Here is a 17790-nt window from a genome sequence, read left to right as displayed (position 1 = left end):
TTTCTCAGTTCAGCCTCAATTTCCTTTCACGAGAGCTCTATGTTGACTTAAAGGGTTTTCAAAAATTATTCTGGCTACAGTCAATTTTCACCTTTTTTACCCACTTTAGAACTCAACATGAGATGTGATTTTAGGTGCACGAGAGCTAATTAACCAGCACCTGCTCTGTATGCGTGTCAAGTGCTCTCTCCAGAGCAACAATGCCTGGTGGGTAGAATGCCTCCCATACCCTTGGATCCAAGATAAGGCACTCCTCAGAAAGTAAAGTAACTGAATCGAGACAACACTGAAGGGGTCGAACAAGTGATTAATCCACCTAATTCCAAAATCTGTACCCTATTTGCCACCCTATGCTACCTGGAAATCACTTCCACTGAGATTTCAAATAGTAGTATAAAGAAGCCAATTAACATTTCACAGTTGATACTTACCCTAAAATAAGTGATCCAGTAAACTTTATTATATTTCCTTCAAAAAGAAAGGAAAAAAGTCAATGGGATGAGTTTCATTTTTAAAATGTGACAGGAAATAGGCAAGTATCTCTCCTTATATTATACAATTGGATAAGAAGTCATTGCTATTATTCCATGAACATGATCAGTTACTACCAACACAAGGCTTCTTCCTAACCCCAGATGCAGACGAACCAAAAAACACTGGGTAAAAAAATATAATCTGCATTTCATACTCCTCCTCATTTCATACTATTCTCCCCTTCTTGTATCTCTTATTCTGTCATTCCCAGCAAATCAGAGACCCTAGACCTGCTGCACTACTAATAATGCCAGGCCTACAGTGCTTCCACTGAATGCGACAGCCATGAAGCTAACTTGCCTTCTGACTCCTTTTAGTTCACAACCAGTAAAACAGAAGGATGGGGAGAGTTCTATCACTACTAGGGCTATATTGAAGGGATTATGCTTGTGACATAAGGACACAAAGTGACTTTTCTCAAAGTAATTATGTTATAGTTGCTGGGTAAGTGCCATATGTACATAACCCAATTAAAAATAATGGTTACATTCTTCAAGTTTACTTATAAAAATATTTTTTTAATGTAAAAAAGAACTCCTAGTGGAAAACACAGATAGTTGTCTATCTGATGCACACAAGCCCCTTAATCTGTACTGCACAACCTGATTACTATCTAAAAATATTTGAATTCCTGACTCTGGCAGCTAGGGCTGGCTATGCAACACAGTTACAGCCAATCAGATATAAATGCGAGTCCGTAAGTAGAGATCCCTCTCCAAATACAGAGACAAGGTTTCATAAGATGACTTTTGGCCTTTCTGCTTTCTGGATGTCTAGAGATTCAGCAACCATCTTGTGACCATGAGGACAATAAAGATAACGGAGCAGGAAGGTACGAGGATTGCTAAACTGCAATTCCTGCTCTAAACAGTCTGTTTTGACTGTTAGGTAAGAAAAATGAAAACTTTACTAATTGAAGCCACTGTAGTCAAGCTTCTGTTACATGCACTGAACACAACCTTAACTGATGCATTACCCAAGATGGTTAGGGTCTGCCACCAGTCCACAAAACCTATGTAACCTTTAATTTATTGGATGTGTAGAGGTGGCCCTTTGTCAGACTCTCCACTTAGGCTGCTGACAACATATTTCCCCTCCCTACTGAGGAATAAGGAACTCTCCTCAACTGACTTCTCTAGGCATCAGGCATGGAAGATGGACATTCCTCCCAAACTCTAAGACCTGAGGAGTGGTTCCAGAACCGGGAAGGAGACAGTTCCAGGAGGTCTGCAGGGATGAGATCCAAAGCTGAGACAAAGCTTCCTGACTGTGCAGCTCCTCTAGGATTTTTTTCTTTCCAAGATGGCTTCCTGGACTGCCTTCCCTCCATGCTCACCCTGGAGGCCCTGGGAGCCACTCTCTGCTTTCTCTACTGCTACCACTTGCTATGTTTCTTTTTACTAGGCCCTGGGAACAGAATACAGTCTCACAGCCTTTTCTCCTATCCTAAAGTTAATTCACTACTCTTGAGTTTGTCCTTTAGAAATGAGAGAAAAAGCTCCCTTTTCCCTCCCCACCCTCTTTTTATCTTTAAAATACACAATCACAGGGGCGCCTGGGTGGCGCAGTCGGTTAAGCGTCCGACTTCAGCCAGGTCACGATCTCGCGGTCCGTGAGTTCGAGCCCCGCGTCAGGCTCTGGGCTGATGGCTCAGAGCCTGGAGCCTGTTTCCGATTCTGTGTCTCCCTCTCTCTCTGCCCCTCCCCCGTTCATGCTCTGTCTCTCTCTGTCCCAAAAATAAATAATAAAAAAACGTTGAAAAAAAAATTTAAAATACACAATCACAGGGCACCTGGGTGGCTCAGGCGGTTAAGTGTCCGACTTTTGATTTCAGCCCAGGTCATGATCTTGTGGTTCGTGAGTTTGAGCCCCGCGTCGGGCTCAGGGCTGACAGTGTGGAGCCTGCTTGGGATTCTTTCCCTCTCTCTCTTTCTCCCTCTCTCTCTCTCTCTCTCTCTCTCTCTCTCTCTCTCTGCCCCTCCCCCACTCACTGTCTCTGAAAATAAACTTAAAAAAAAACAGAATCACAGAACTTTTCTAGATGAAAAGGACCTATCCCCATTCCCCCCCCCCCAAAAAAAGATCTATCTTACAGAGCAAACAGAAGCTCCCTGAAAACAGGACTTTGTCTCAATCCATATTGTATCCTAAGGGCCTAGAATAGTACTTGGCATAGAGTAAATGGTAAATAAATAATTTGGCAAATGAATGAAAGATGATCTAGGCCTATCTTCTCTTTTACAAATAAAGGTTAGTAATAAATAGGTAAATAAAGATTTACAAATAAAGATACTAAATCAGCACTAGACCCTAACCGCCCATAGGGCAAGTACACTATCTTCTTGGCTCACCGCTGAATTCCCAGAACGCAGTACATGTGTCTGGCACTTGTTTTTGCAGAAACTTACTGCTGAGTGAGAATGTGGTGATACTCGACTTTGAAAAGATGAGCATGAATTTGACAGGAAACATAGGGGAGGAAAAAGATTCTCAAGAGAAAGGAATATGCATGGCATGGCTCTGGGCCCACAAATTTGGGGTGCACCATTGGTATAGAAAATAATTCTATCACTGTTTCCATATGAAATACTGTTGTTGAAAGTGTACTCACTGATGTCTCTCCAGTACGTGGTGCTTTGGGGAGGAGGAGTTGAGGCTCCTATTCTTCTGCAACAGATGATACAATAAGCAGCCAGGGACATTCTGCGTGTTTAGAACGATAACATATTTAATTTGACAGCTAATTTAAAACATTCGACTATAAGAACATGCCACAATCACAGCTGGACTGCCTACAGACTTCGGTTTTTCAAGACCAGGAAAAAAACTTTTCAATTAAAAAAGAAATTTCATCCTTAAAAAAGATATACTAGAATAATACTTTGGTAGTACTTTGACTATTCTTCAAACTGAGTCCAACTGTGAACAATGATTCGTAGGAAGCAAGAAAATACAGATTATTAATCAGAATGTCGATATATGAATTCAAAATTTTTTCAATGTCTGTTAAAATATATATATATATATATATGCATATGGATAAAGATATTTATATTTACCTACGATGACCAAAGGCCCTAGAGAAATGAAAAGTGCTCTGAATGGAAGACATACTTAGAACCCTTGCAAGCATTCTGCTTTTCTCTAGCTACTTCAGGATGGTACCCAACACGGTTTAAAATCCTTTGTTAGCTGTTGGCATCCTATCAGAGAGAGAGAACTGTCACTCAACTACTTCATCAACTGAGTAAAGATGATTGAAATATGATGCAATAGTTTCTAGAACAACTCAGTATTCTGGAATCGTTATCAGATTGCTTTTGGACAAGACTGCTCTTCTTTTGTGATTGCTATAAAGGAAAAGGAAGGAAAGTGCCTTCAGGGACTCATGTGAGAAAAGGTCCTTTGGTTGAACATAGAAGTTCTAGCAGCTTTATAGTGATAAGGGGGAAATTACTTGGTGTGTATATGTAAGAAATATCCGTTAGAGATAACACAAAATAAAACTTTTATATTTTTTCTCATAATTCCAGTACATCAACTGATGACTAAGCCAACTGATTTAGGCAAAAGGTAAACTCGTGAAGGTCACTGCTTTAAAGGTCGTTGTTTTGTATTTTCTCACCTTTTTAACGGGTTGCTACTACTTCTCCATGAAACATAAGGATAATGGTAAAGATGATATAAAGGCTGCAATGAAGTAGATGCTCGTGAAGCCAGGGCAGAAGGCAATGTAAACTACTTTGAGTTTGTGTATAGATTTGTATTTTAATTACTACATAACAACTTGAGTAAAACAAAAACACAGAGCAGTAATACCTATTGCTTCTTTCAATCTTGACACTAGGAAAGCAGTCAACTATAAAACATTACACAAACGCTCTTTGCTATTCTCTGGCCTAAAAAGCTTTATATTGTTAACTTACACATACCTCCCCGCTTCCCCCAGCAGGCTTCCCTTCTACTAAATCCTGGGAATAAATTGGAGTCTACTGGAAATGTATGTCGTCCTCTTATTTCCTTCTGCGTTTCCTCAGGTGACTTCACTGGCCCTGGCAGCTGTCTCCAGTATAAACCGCTTCATTTCTAACTCTCTCTCGACTCTCTGAGTCTTGATTTCTCTGCTCTCCAGCCCCAACTAACCTCCCATCCCTCCCTCATCTGGGAGTGAGCAGCCTGTCCTGTGGCTGTGCTTCTCTCCCCACCCCGCCTTGACCCCGTGGTACATCACTCTCTGCCTCCTCCCTCAACAGTGCTAGACCTCTCCTCTTTCTAGTAGCCTGCAACCCTAATCTGAAAACATGTGTTCTTTCTACAAGTGGACAGCCAAAATGGGGTGGAGTGGGGGAGAGTGGTTTGGGGAGAATAAGACAAATTGGGAGCGGGCTCTCAGAATCGTTTCTGCTGTCCCTAATCCGTTCTCTCTTCGTCCCCACAACGACTGCTCTAAATGACCCACATTCCCTGCGAAGCCTCCTCCCTACCTCTGTCCTTCTCAAATGGTCTCTTACTTCACTGAGAAAGTTAAAACTACAAACTCCCTCAACTTCTGCCCCCTTACCTATAAGGATAGATCCAGGTAATGAAGGGCTTAACATTTATTCACATGGGGAGGAAGGAGGTGGGGAAGTTCTTTAAAAAAAAAAAAAAAAAAAAAAAGAACACAAAATCACAAATGCCAAATTAGGTTCTAAAATAAAAGCTATTTAGAATGAGAAAAGATATGATAACAAATGACTGAAGTCTTAGAAATTTTGATACCTTTCTTCTGAGATTTCATGAGGCAATTTGTCAGAAATGCTTGTGGAAAAATGTTTCTGGACCACAATCTGGCATCCCCTCTCCCCTCAGGACATTACAAATCCTGGTAACTCCTAGCACTCAAAGGGGCCCACGCCAGTAAGGTGCCCGAAGTATCAGGTTCTTGACTCTCTGGTCAATCCACCTTGGCCTACAAATGATACACATCTGTGCTGCCTTTTCCAGATTCCAAATGGATCTTCTGCACTGTTCTTCCCAGTTTCTGAGGAAAACATCTCATCCCCTTTCCAAGGGGAAATCTTGTCCTGAGTCTCATCTCTTTCACTTCCACAGGGACCTTGACTCATTCACTAGAAATGCTTTTCTTGTCTTAATCCTCACTCCCTTTCTTTCAGCTCTTCCTACGCCTCCTCCCTTAAATACTGGATTTCCAATGTTCTCCCATCAACACACGAAAACAAATGACTGGGGAGGGGGGGGAGGGACCTCCCTCCCTCCAAGTGCCTCTCCTCTCACCTTCCCTAAGATTCTCTCTCCACTGTCCTTCTCTAGCACTGACATAGCACTCCCGAAAGTCAGCAGTGAGTGACATCTTTGTTTCTAAATCCACTTTTCAGTCCTCCTCTTGTTTTTTTCTGAAGCATCTGACTTCTCTCCTTCTCTAGCTACTATGACTCCCGGCCTTCTGGTTTTATTCTCACATTTCTGGCTGCTCCATCCCATTACTCATTCAACATGTACTGAGCACCTACCAACCGTCAGGGATGGAAACTAAAGATGTGAATAAGGAAGTATGGCCCCTGCCATTACTGGGCTTACAAGTGGGGTGGGCTATCTCCACCTGACCCTTAAAGATTAGTGTTCCAGTGACTTCCATTTATGGTTCTCTTTTTTACCTCATGCTATACCCTCCAGCTGAGAAATTTCAGTTTTTTCTCGTTCGACTTTCTTTTGCTGTTCTCTAAATCTCAACTTCTTCCATAATTTCTTCCTCTTTCTATCTCTCTGATATACATTATGGGTCAAGATAGAACTTCAAATCTATCTTCCAATTCACCAAGTCGTTTTTAAAATGTATGTAAGCTGCCATTCATCTATCCACTATTTCAGTAACTTTTTTTATTTTTAAACTTTCTAGCTGGCTCATCTTGCCTGCTTTTTCTTCCCTTTTGACACACTATTTTGTTTTGTCTTAATGTATGGTAGAATTTTTTTTAATTTTTTTAAATTTTTTTTTATATGAAATTTATTGTCAAATTGATTTCTATACAACACCCAGTGCTCATCCCAACAGGTGCCCTTTTTCTTAAATGGTCACAAGTTATTCCTTTTTTTATTTTTGGTAGTTTTTGGTTTTGGCAGTACCCCCCCTCTACTGATTCGGGAGGTGGCTTTATACCTGACATTGGCCATAAGACCACAGAAAAATGATGCAGGCAGACACGTGAGAAGCACTGAGGCTTCTGTCTTTGCTGCTCTTGGGATCCTTGTGATCACCATGTGAAGATGCCCAGTTAGTCTGCTGGATGATAAGAGAAACGTGGTCCAATATCCCCATTAGCCCAGCTACCACTACCAACTACCAGGCATGTGAGAGCATCCCAGACTAATTCACTCCTAGCTGTCCCTACGGACCCCCTATCTAAACTTTAGACTTGTAAGCAATAATAAAATGGTTCTTTTTGCTATTAGGCTTTGGGGGAGTTTAAACTGCAGCAATTAGCTAACTGATACATATGGTTTCTAAACATTCCTTTACACTTTAGGCTTATCTTAAAGTTTGTTAGAACCACTATTTCTAATAATTAGGGCTGGCTTCTCGGTGGTTTGCTTAAATTCTTTGTAATCTTTGATTGAGAGCTCATTTTCAGTGGGAGTATCTCTGGTGGGAATCCTATTATCACTGTGAGCTATAGCAATTCAAATTTTCTCAGCCAAAACAGGACAGGTATTACCAATTTATAGATTTCTCAAATTGGGTTCCCAGCATTATCAGGACAATGTTAATACAAACCCCACAGACATATGTGGTACAGATTTAGAGTGCAAATTTCCACTCTTTCATGTTCCTAGTAAAAAGGGTATTTCTGGGGCACCTGGGTGTCTCAGTTGGTTGTCTGACTCCTGATGTGGGCTCAGGTCATGATCTCACAGTTGTGAGATCCAGCCCAGCATCAGGTCCTGCACTGGGCATGGAGTCTGCTTAAGATTCTCTCTCTCCGTCTCCCTCTGCCCCTCCCCTGAGTGCTCTCTCTTAAAAAAAAAAAAAAAAAAAAAAAAAGGAAGTTTCCAATACTATTTCTATAGTCTAATGGGAAGAAATTTTCTAATTCCTATCTCCTTGAAGGTGTATGCCTTTTTTTTTTTTTTTAATTTTAGAGATAGCAAATGAGCAAGGGAGAGGGGCAGAGGGAGAGAGAGAATCTTAAGCAGGCTCCACACTCAGCACAGAGTCCGATGAGGGGCTTGACGCAGGACTTGATCCCATGACCCTGGTATCATGACCTGAGCCAAAATCAAGAGTCAAACACTCAGCTGACCGAACCACCCAGATGCCCCAAAGTGTATGCCTTTAGACATCATCTTTAACTCTACATGAACTTAGGTTCAAGTAATTAAGTTCTCTATCAGTTTGTAATAATCCTGCAAATGCTTCAACCTTCCCTCAGTGCTATTACTTTCTTCTGAGTTTCTTCTCTTCCTTCTCACAATTCCAAGTTCTTCCATTACATTTTAACTAAAGTTTTCATGTGCATGAAGCAAGGGTGCTGCCTAAAAGTAAAAGTAACTTTTTATTTTTATTAAGTTTATTTGGGAGCACATGCATGTACAGAAGAGGCAGAAAGAAGGAGAGATTGAGAATCTCAAGCAGGCTCTACGCTATCAGCCCAGAGCCCAATGCGGGTCTTGAACTCATGAACTGGGAGATCATGACCTGAGCAGAAATCAAGAGTTGGACACTTAACCAACTGAGACACCCAGGAGTCCCTAAAAGTAACTTTTTAAATTTAATCATATTATTCCCTTGCTTCAAATCTTTCAGTAATTCCCCACTGTCGAAATCTGTATTTCTTAAAATTTTGGTCTCTAGGAAATTAGTGGTACTCAGTTATCTATCTAGAGTACTGCAGGTTATCTCAGTTTCAGAGGAAAAGTGATAAAAAAAAAATTTGTTCATTCACCTTTTTTTAATGGTAACTTAGATACACCTTTAAATATTCCCCTTAAAAATTTTTTTAATCTTTATTTATTTCTGAGAGACAGAGAGTGTGAATGGAGGAGGAACAGAGGCAGAGGGAGACACAGAATCCAAAGCAGGCTCCGAGCTGTCAGCACAGACGGGAAGCACAGACAAGCCCAGACCCACGAACCACAAGTTCATGACCTAAGCTGAAGTTGGATACTCAACCAACTGAGCCACCCAGGCACCCCTCACCTTTTAAATGTACAGTTCCAAAGTTTTGACAAATGCAATCAAATCAAAATATGAAACACTCTTATCAACTCAAATAATTTTGTGCCCTTTTGTCAAATCTCTTTCATACACAGTTCTGGAAACCACTGATTTGTTTTCCTCACCCTAGTTTTACCTTTATTAAGAATGTCCTATAAATGGAATCATATAGCACATAGCCTAGGAGTCTGGTTTCCTTTCCTTAGCAAAAGGCAACTGAGAATCATCTTGTGTTATTATATCAGTAATTCATTCTTTTTATTGGCTATTATTCCATTATATGGATATTACTTGTTTATATATTCCCCAGCTGAGAGACAGTCGGATTGTTTCCAGTTTTTGGTAATTATGAATAAAGCAGCTATAAACACTTGCATACAGATTTTTTTGGTATAAACATTAGCTTTGATTTCACTTGGGTAATAACCTAGATGTGAGTCAAAAGGTAAATATATTCTAACTTTATAAGAAAGTGCCAAACTTTATTCGCAGTCAGTTGCTTTTATTTTACCCTAACAGGTGTGTAGTAATAGCTCATCATTGATTTAACTTGCATCTCCTCAGTAACCAGTAATATTAAGCATCTTTTCACGTGCTTATCTCCCGTGTCTGTATTCTTTGGTGAAAAGTCTGTTAAAATATTTTGCCCATTTTTTAAAGTTTTTTTTTCAATGTTTTTATTATTGAGAGAGACAGAGTCTGAGCAGAGTAGGGGCAGAGAGACACAGAATCCAAAGCAGGCTCCAGGCTCTAAGCTATCAGCACAGAGCATGATGCGGGGCTTGAACTCATGAACTGTGAAATCATGACCTGAGCCGAAGTCAGATGCTTAACTGACTGAGCCACCAAGGTGCCCCTCTTTTGCCTATTTTTAATAAGGTTGTTTGTTTTCTTGAGTTTTGGGAATACTTTACATATTCTGGATAAAAGATCTTTGTTACATGATTTGCAAATATTTTCTTCCAGTCTATGGCTTGTATTCATTCTCTTGTATTTTTGGAAGAGCGGAAGTTCTCAATTTTGATGAAGTCAAATTAATCAATCTTTACTTTATGGATCATGCTTTTGGTATTGCATAAAAGAAGTCTTTGCCTAACCCCAGGTCACTAAGATATTCCTTTATAACTTTCTCTGCAAGCTTTATAGTTTCAGGTTTTTACATTGACTCATGATACATTCTAAGGGAACTTCTGTTTGGGGTGAAATTTTTTTGCATATGAATGTACAATTGTTTCAGAATCAGTTGTTGAAAAGACACCATTTCCTCATTTAATTGCCTTTATTTACATCTTTGCCAAAAAATAATTGACCAAAATAACTGACCATGTGTATATGTTGTCTATTGCTATAATCTTTTTTCCATTGCCACCCAGTGCTGATTATTGTAGATATACAATCTTAAAATCTGAACTTGTTCTTTTTTCAAATGGTTTTTGATACTCTAGTTGTTTGCCTTTCCATATAAATTTTAGAATCGGCTTATTTCTACAAAAAATTCTTCTGAGATTAATACTGAGTTTTCCAAGCCATGAACATAAATGATCTCTCCATTTGTTCTGTCATCTTTTATTTTTCCACCCATGTTTGGTTATTTCCAGCATACAAATATTACCATGTATTTTTAAAAACTTATACCTAAGTATTTCCTGGGTTTTGGTACAAATGTAAATAGTACTTCCAGGATCCTTTTTTTAAATTTCAATTTCCAATTGTCCTTTGCTAGTATACGAAAATTGCTGATTCTGTGTATTTCCTTATAACCTGTGACCTTGCTAAACTCATTAGTTCTGGGACTTCTTTGGCGGGGGGGGGAGACCGTTGGGGATTTTTGACATACACAATTATGTTGCCGGTGAAAACAGTTCAATTTCTTTCTTTCCAATCTATATGCCTTCTATTTTTTAATTTTGCTTTACTTCACAGGATAGGACCTCCAGAACAATACTGAATAGAAGTAGTGAGGCAGATCTATCCTTCTATCGCTCCTGATCTTAGGAGGAAAGCACTCAGTCTTTCATCATTAATGATGTTAGCTGTAGACTTTTTTGTAGATGTCCTTTATTGGTTTGAGGGCATTCCCTTCTATTCCCAAATTACTGAATTTTGACAAAAACATTTTGTTCATCTATTAAGGTGAACATTTGATTTTTCTGTAGTCTGTTAATATATTACTTGATTAATCTTCCCAGGACAAATTGAAGTCATGATACATCATTATCCTTTTTATATATTGTTGGATTCAATTTGCTAATACTTTAAGGATTTTTATGTCTATGTTCATGAGATACTAGTCTCTAGTTTCATGTGATGTCTTTAGCTTTCACATCAAGGTAATGCTGGTCTTACAAAATGAGCTGGTAAGTGTTCCATGTTCTTCTATATTCTGGAAGAGTTTGTGTAGAACTGGTATTCTTTAAGTAGTATTCCTATATTATCTTTTTCAGGTCTTAGGGTCTAAAGTGCAGTCTTCTCTTTCATTCCTGATTTTGGCAATTTGTGTCTTCCCTCTTTTTCTCTTAGCTTCTCTGGCTAGAGGTTTATCAATTTTGTTGATATTTTCAAAGAAGCAGCTTTTAGTTTCACTGAATTACCTTGTTTTTCTATTATCAATCTCATTGATTTGTGCTCTTATCTTTATTAGTCTCTGCCTTCTGCTTGTTTTGATTTCAAATAGTTCTTCCTTCTCAAACTTCTTAAAATTGAAGCTTAAATCACTGTTCTAAGGTTTCTTTTCTGTTAGTTTATAACACTAAGAGTTTCCCTTTAAGTTCTGCTTTGCCCGTATCCTTCAAATTTTGATATACTAGTGTTCTTTCATTCAATTAAAAATATTCTTTTAAATTTTTTACAAGTTTTTTTAAAGTTTATTTATTTTGAGAGACACCAAAAGAGCACAATCAAGGGGGAGGGGCAGAGAGGCAGAGAGAGAGAGAGAGAGAATCCAAGTAGGCTCCTTGTGGTCAGTGTAAAGCCTGACATGGGGCTCAAATTCACAAAACTGTGAGATCATGACCTGAGCCAAAATCAAGAGTTAGACACTTAACAGACTGAGTCACCCAGGTACCCCTAAAAATATTTTCTAATTATAGTGTGACTTCTTCTTTGACTCATGGCATATTTAGAAGTGTGTTATTTAATTACCAAGTATTTGGTAATTTCCAGATATCCCTGATTTTTAGCTTAATTCCACTGTGGCTGGAGAACAGGCTTTGTATATTTTGAATTCTTTTAAAACTTGATTTGTTTTATGGCACAAAATACAGTCTACCTTAGTGAATGTTCTACATGCACTTGCAAAGAATGTATATTCTATTGTTGTTGAGAAGAGGACTCTACACATCTCTATAAGGGAAAAATGGTTGATAGTGTTTTTTAGGTCTTCTCTTCCTTACTGATTTTATGTCAACTCATTCTGTTGGTTACTAACATGGAAGTACTGAAGGCAGGGGCTAGTCAGATCATGAAAGTCCTTTTTAGCTAAGTTAAGGAGTCTAAAGTTTACCCTGAGTTTTGGGAAGCTGTTGGGAGATTAACCTTAAGAAAATGGAGTAACATGATAAAAGTAATTTTTTTTTAACTTGACAAAGTTGGAAATGAGTTGGAGAAAAGCCAAAGAAGCAATAGGGAAAACCAACAGGGAGACTTATAATGATAATTCAAATAGAAACATGTACTTGAATTAAAGCAATTGCTCTGAGAATGATGAAGAAACAGATTTAGGAACTATTAAGAGAATTGGATAACCACTTGAATAAGAGGTGGAGAGTCATGGATAACAGGGAGGAGACGGTTATGGTTGTTTCTGGTTTGGAATACTGAGTATGTAGGGAAAACATTTACCAAAATAGGGAAATACAGGAAGAGTAATTGATTTGAGAAGAAGGATGAATTCCCAATTTCAATATAAGGTTCTTATAAAATATTCATGTAAAAGGTCTATTAAATTATGTGGGTTTAGCAAACACGTCTAAGCCATACAAACTAATGAGTCATTAGTACATACTATGAATTGAAATCATATGTTGGGGTGAATTTATTGAAAAACAGTGTATAAAAAAGTGCTTCTCAAAATGTCATTTTAAGATTATCAGCAGATTATTAATATGCAGACTCTTAGGCACTATTTTAGATTGCCTTTCTGTTTTCAGTCTCACAAGGTTGAAACCAAGGTGTTAACAGGGCTGCAGTCCTTATTGAAAGCTCTGGGGGAGAATCCACTTCCAGGCTCATTCAGGTTGTTGGGGGAATTTAGTTCCATGTAGCTGTCAGACTGAGCTCCTTGTTTCCTTGCTAGTTGTTGTCTAGGTGCCACCCTTAGCTCTCAGGGGCCACCCTCTGGTTTGGGCAGGTAGCCTTCTACATCTCAGAACCAGCAACAGCTTATGCTTTCCACATTGCCTTATCTCTGACTCTTCTGCTTTCCTATTCCACTTTTAAGGATCCATGTGATTATATTAGGCTCTCTCAGATAATCTAAATTTAGTTTAAGTCCTATAACTTTAATTCCATCTGCTAAATATTTTTGCCACATACATAACATATTCACAAGTTCCAGAGATTGGGGCATGGACACCTTTGAGGGACCAGTGTTCTGCCTACCGTAAGCTACTATGAGCATTCTGATATAAGACTTTTTCTAGACATACATTTTCATTTTCATACATTTGGGTGAATACCTAGGACTGGAATTGCTGGGTCATCAGGCAGATATATGTTTATAAGACACTGCCAGATATTTTTCCAACATGATTGTACCATTTTACGCTGTAACCAATAATGAAGGAGCATGAGAGTTCAAGTGGTTCCACGTCCTCACCACTATTTGATGCTGTCAGCCTTTCTGATTTTAGCAATTTTAGTGGGCGCATGGTAGTATCTCCTTGTGGTTTTTTTTAGTTTATTTTTGAAAAAGAGAGGGAGAAAGAGAGAGAGAGAGATTGAGACAGAGGGCAAGCAGGGGAGGGGAGGAGAGAGAGGGAGGCACAGAATCCAAAGCAGGCCGCAGGCTCTGAGCTGTCAACACAGAGCCCGACACGGGACTCGAACTCAGGAACCACGAGATCATGACCTGAGCCGAAGTTGGCACTTAACCGACTGAGCCACCCAGGCGCCTCAGTATCTCCTTGTGTTTTTAACTTGCAATTCCCTGAAAACTAACAATGTCGAGCACTTTTTCGTATTTGTGTTAGCCATTTACATTCATTTTTTTGTATGTGAAGTGTCTGCCAAGGCTTTTACTTATTTTTCACTTGGACTGTTTGTGTTTTTTAAATGAGTTATTAGCTCTCTACTCATTCTGGAACCAAATCCTTTATCAGCTATATGTACATATATACTGCAAACATCTTCTCCTAGTATGTGACTTATCTATTCATTCTCTTAAAGATACCCTTTCATGAACAGAAGTTTTAATTTTCAAGTCTCTTTTATCAAATCTTTTTTTATTGCATTCTGTGTCCTATCTTAGATATTGCTGCCTACCTCAAAGCCACAGAAATCCTGAGTTTGTTTTACCTTTTACTTATAGGTTTTTGATCCATCTCAAATTAGTTCTTGTATATTGGATGCAATAGTTTTGCTACCCACCCACCCGCACCACCATATGGATATCCAACAGTTCCAGAATTATTTGTTGAAAACCTTTTACTTTCCTTACTGAATTAACTTGTGCCTTGGTTGAAAAATCAATTGACTAAGTGTGGGCATATCTCTGGACTCTACTGTGTTTCATTGATCTAGTTGTCCATCCTTATATAAATACCATACCATGTCGATTATTAGAGTTATATTACAAATCTCGAAGCTAGGTAGTACAAGTTCTCTGTTTCTGTTCTTCCTTTTCAAGACTGACTATTCTAGGTCTTTGGCACTTTCACACAGTTTTAAAGTCAGCTTGTCAATTTTTGATTTTTAAAAAATCTTTGGGATTATGATTGTGATTGCATTAAATATGAAATGCTAATTTTAATAACAGGAGAAATTCTGAAAGACACAGAAAGTAAAAAGGGAGGGATTATGAGTACCAAATGAAACAAATATTCAAAAGCTCCATTAAATTTAACAACAGGGGGGTCACCAGGGCTTTCACCATTTTCACTGCCCTGGTTGAAGAAGAAACCAAACTGAAACTAAATATCCAATTTCCTCTTCATTCTTATTAATAAAACACCAGAATTGTAACCGGGCATACAGGTAACTGAATAAAGACTACCTGTCTTTCCCTCTAGTTAAGGTGACCACTAATTAAAAACAGGCTAATGGGCTGTAAGTGGATATGTCATGTGCAACTTCTGAAAAGTGTCCTTCAAAGAGCATGTGCCTTGGGGCACGTGGGTCGCTCATTTGGTGGAGTATCTGACTCTTGATTTCAGCTCAAGTTATGATCCCAGGCTCATGGGATGGAGCAGGTGAGCCCATGTTGATCAGGCTCAGTGTGAACCTGCTTGGGATTCTCTCTCTCCCTCTGCCCCTCTCCCCGACTCACTCTCTAAAAAAGAATATATGCTTTTCATCTTTCCTTTTCCTTCTTGCTATGAGCAGGTGGCATATGAAATTAAAGCAGCCATCTAAACCATGAGGTAGCACGCTGAAGATGGCAGAACAGCAAGACAGAAGAGCCCAAGTCCCTGATGACCATGGAGCTGCCACACCAGCCAAGGCCTGCCCACCTATGGAATCATATGCAGAGTTAAGCCATTATTATCATCTATTTTCTGTGTAATGCAGCCAAATCCAATTCTAATAGATCAGCTTTAAATATATCTATATGCCAGTCATTCCAAAGTTGCACCTTCAGCCACAGTCTTTCCGGACTCATCTATCCAACCACTACTGGAACATTTCCACTTGCATGTCAAACAGGTCTTTCAAACTTAACAATCCGAAACAGAATTCTCTATTTTTTCTTCCTATAGTCTTCCTCCACTCATCCTCTTCACTGTCACCAAACAGCAAATGGTTTTGGTGATAAATGATAAATGATCTACCTTGTAGTTCAAGCAAAATACCTAGATGTTGCCCCTGATTCCTTGTTTTCCCCTCACCCCCTATCCAAACCATGCACAATTCCTGCTCTCTGCCATCAAAACACATCCCAAATCCATCCTCCTTTCTTCATCTTCACTGTTACCCCTCTAGTTCAAGTCAACATTATCTTTCATTTGGAATAATGCAATAGCAACCTCAATGGTGCTTTTTGTAACTTAAGAAATCCTTCCCAGTGAGATGAAAAAATTCCAGAGATAGACAGTAGTGATAGCTACACAATAACATGAATGCCACTGAACTATATACCTAAAAGGAGCTAAAATGGTAAATCTTATGTGAAAAATAAAAACTTTCCTGGAAACAATACAGACTCCTATATATTTTTTTCTAAATATTATATAGATGTCTTTCATACGGCAGTCTTTAATCCATCTGGAAATCACTATTGTGAACAGACAGTAATAAGAACCTAATTTAGTCTTTATTCTACATGGATACCATTTATTTCAGCATTATTTAGTGAATAGCATATGCTTTCCCTGGTTTTATAAGACCATTTCGTAGTATGCTAAGCTCCCATATATATGTGGGTGCATTTCTAGGCTTTCTATTCTATTCCATCAGACTACTTTTCTATGCCTGAATCAATACTAGTAATTAAGAATAAATAGTCTTAATTATTATAGCTTCATATTAAGTTCTGATATCTGGGAGGAAGGGACTTCATTTTTTTCAAAATTGACTTAGCTATTCTTAGTCCATTGGCTTTCCATATGTATTTTAGGTTCAGCATGTCAAGTTCTGTGAAAAATCACATGCAATTTTCATTGTAACTATACTGAATTTGTAGAATTGGGGGAAACTGACACCTTTATGATATTGAGTCCTCCCACCCATGAATATGGTATATCTCTTCATTTACTTGGGTCTTCTGTGTTTCAATAGAGCATTGTAATTTTCTCCCTAGAGGACTATACAGCTCTATACAGATCTATTTCTAGATACCTTTAGTTTTGAATACTGTTATGAATAGTAACTTTTTAAATTAAAATTCCTAGTTAGTTATTGCTGGTTTATAACAGTCATTTTTTAATTCAGAAATCTTCCTGAAGCCCATTTTTTTCACTATTGGATAAAACTTCCTTTTTCCATTGATTTGTGATCTTTTCTTTTACCTCATAAATTCATGCATATGTATGCCTACATATGTACATACACATATACACACATATTTTTCTTTTGTTCCTGGGATGTTTATTCGATTCCATTGCTTTGTCTCATACTACTGTCACTCTGTTTTAAATGCTGTAGTTTTATATTTTTATAACATTACTCCTCTGTCTCAAACTTTTCTTAGCTCTTTGTTAGTTTACTCTGCCAGGTAAATATTACAATCATTTTGCAGATTCCTCACCAGAAACTACCTAAGTTATATGATTTGGGGGTTCGGAGGCCATTCTGACACCCTCTAACCAAAGCAGTCTTTCCAGTCACTATTACATCACCATCTACCTTCTTGTTAGCTGATTTTAGTCTTTCTCCTCCCACTGTAATTAGTTGCTTGTTCATCATTGTATTCCCAGTGTCTAGAACAGTGTCTGGCACATATCAAATGCACAAAAATGTTTGCTGAATAAATGGATGGAGATTTTAAATCTGGACAATTCAGGGAAACACCTGAAGAAAAGCAGGTTTTGAAGTAACTGCGAAGGATGAGAACTAGTTCACTTTGAGGAGGTGCTTCGAATTACACACAGGTGACTAATGTGTAGGCTTCGGGCCAAACGGTCAAGTAGAATGCATGCAAGGAAAAAAAAAAAGGAAAGAGAGAAAACATACTTGCAAATAATAAGTGTTGACAAGGATGTGGAATAAAAGGAACACTCAGGGAGACTGGGTGGCTCAGTGAGTTAAGCATTTGACTCTTGGTTTCCGCTCAGGTCAAGATCTCACAGTTTGTGAGTTCAAATCCCATGTTGAACCCTACATTGGGCTCCCTACTGACAGTGCAGAGCCTGCTTGGGATTCTCTCTCCCTCTCTCTCTCTCTCTCTC

At 38.6% G+C, this 17790-nt stretch overlaps 1 protein-coding gene across 2 annotated transcripts in view; it reads right to left on the bottom strand.

Annotated features, from left to right (window-relative positions):
• Positions 1-17790, bottom strand: part of SERAC1 (serine active site containing 1) — a 66588-nt gene that overhangs the window by 46986 nt on the left and 1812 nt on the right. Inside the window, exons 2-3 of one of the 2 annotated variants that reach the window (XM_027056545.2) lie at positions 3146-3237; positions 432-468 (exon numbers count right to left, since the gene is read on the bottom strand). In XM_027056545.2, coding sequence (XP_026912346.1) covers positions 432-468; positions 3146-3236 — 128 coding nt within the window. In that variant the 5' untranslated portion in view covers position 3237. The remainder of the gene's footprint in view (positions 1-431; positions 469-3145; positions 3238-17790) is intronic. The other variant, XM_027056547.2, reaches the window with a different exon arrangement.

This window comes from Acinonyx jubatus, chromosome B2, assembly GCF_027475565.1.
Source record: "Acinonyx jubatus isolate Ajub_Pintada_27869175 chromosome B2, VMU_Ajub_asm_v1.0, whole genome shotgun sequence".
NCBI classification, from domain to species: Eukaryota; Metazoa; Chordata; class Mammalia; order Carnivora; family Felidae; genus Acinonyx; species Acinonyx jubatus.
This window is presented reverse-complemented; position numbering and strand designations above follow the sequence as displayed.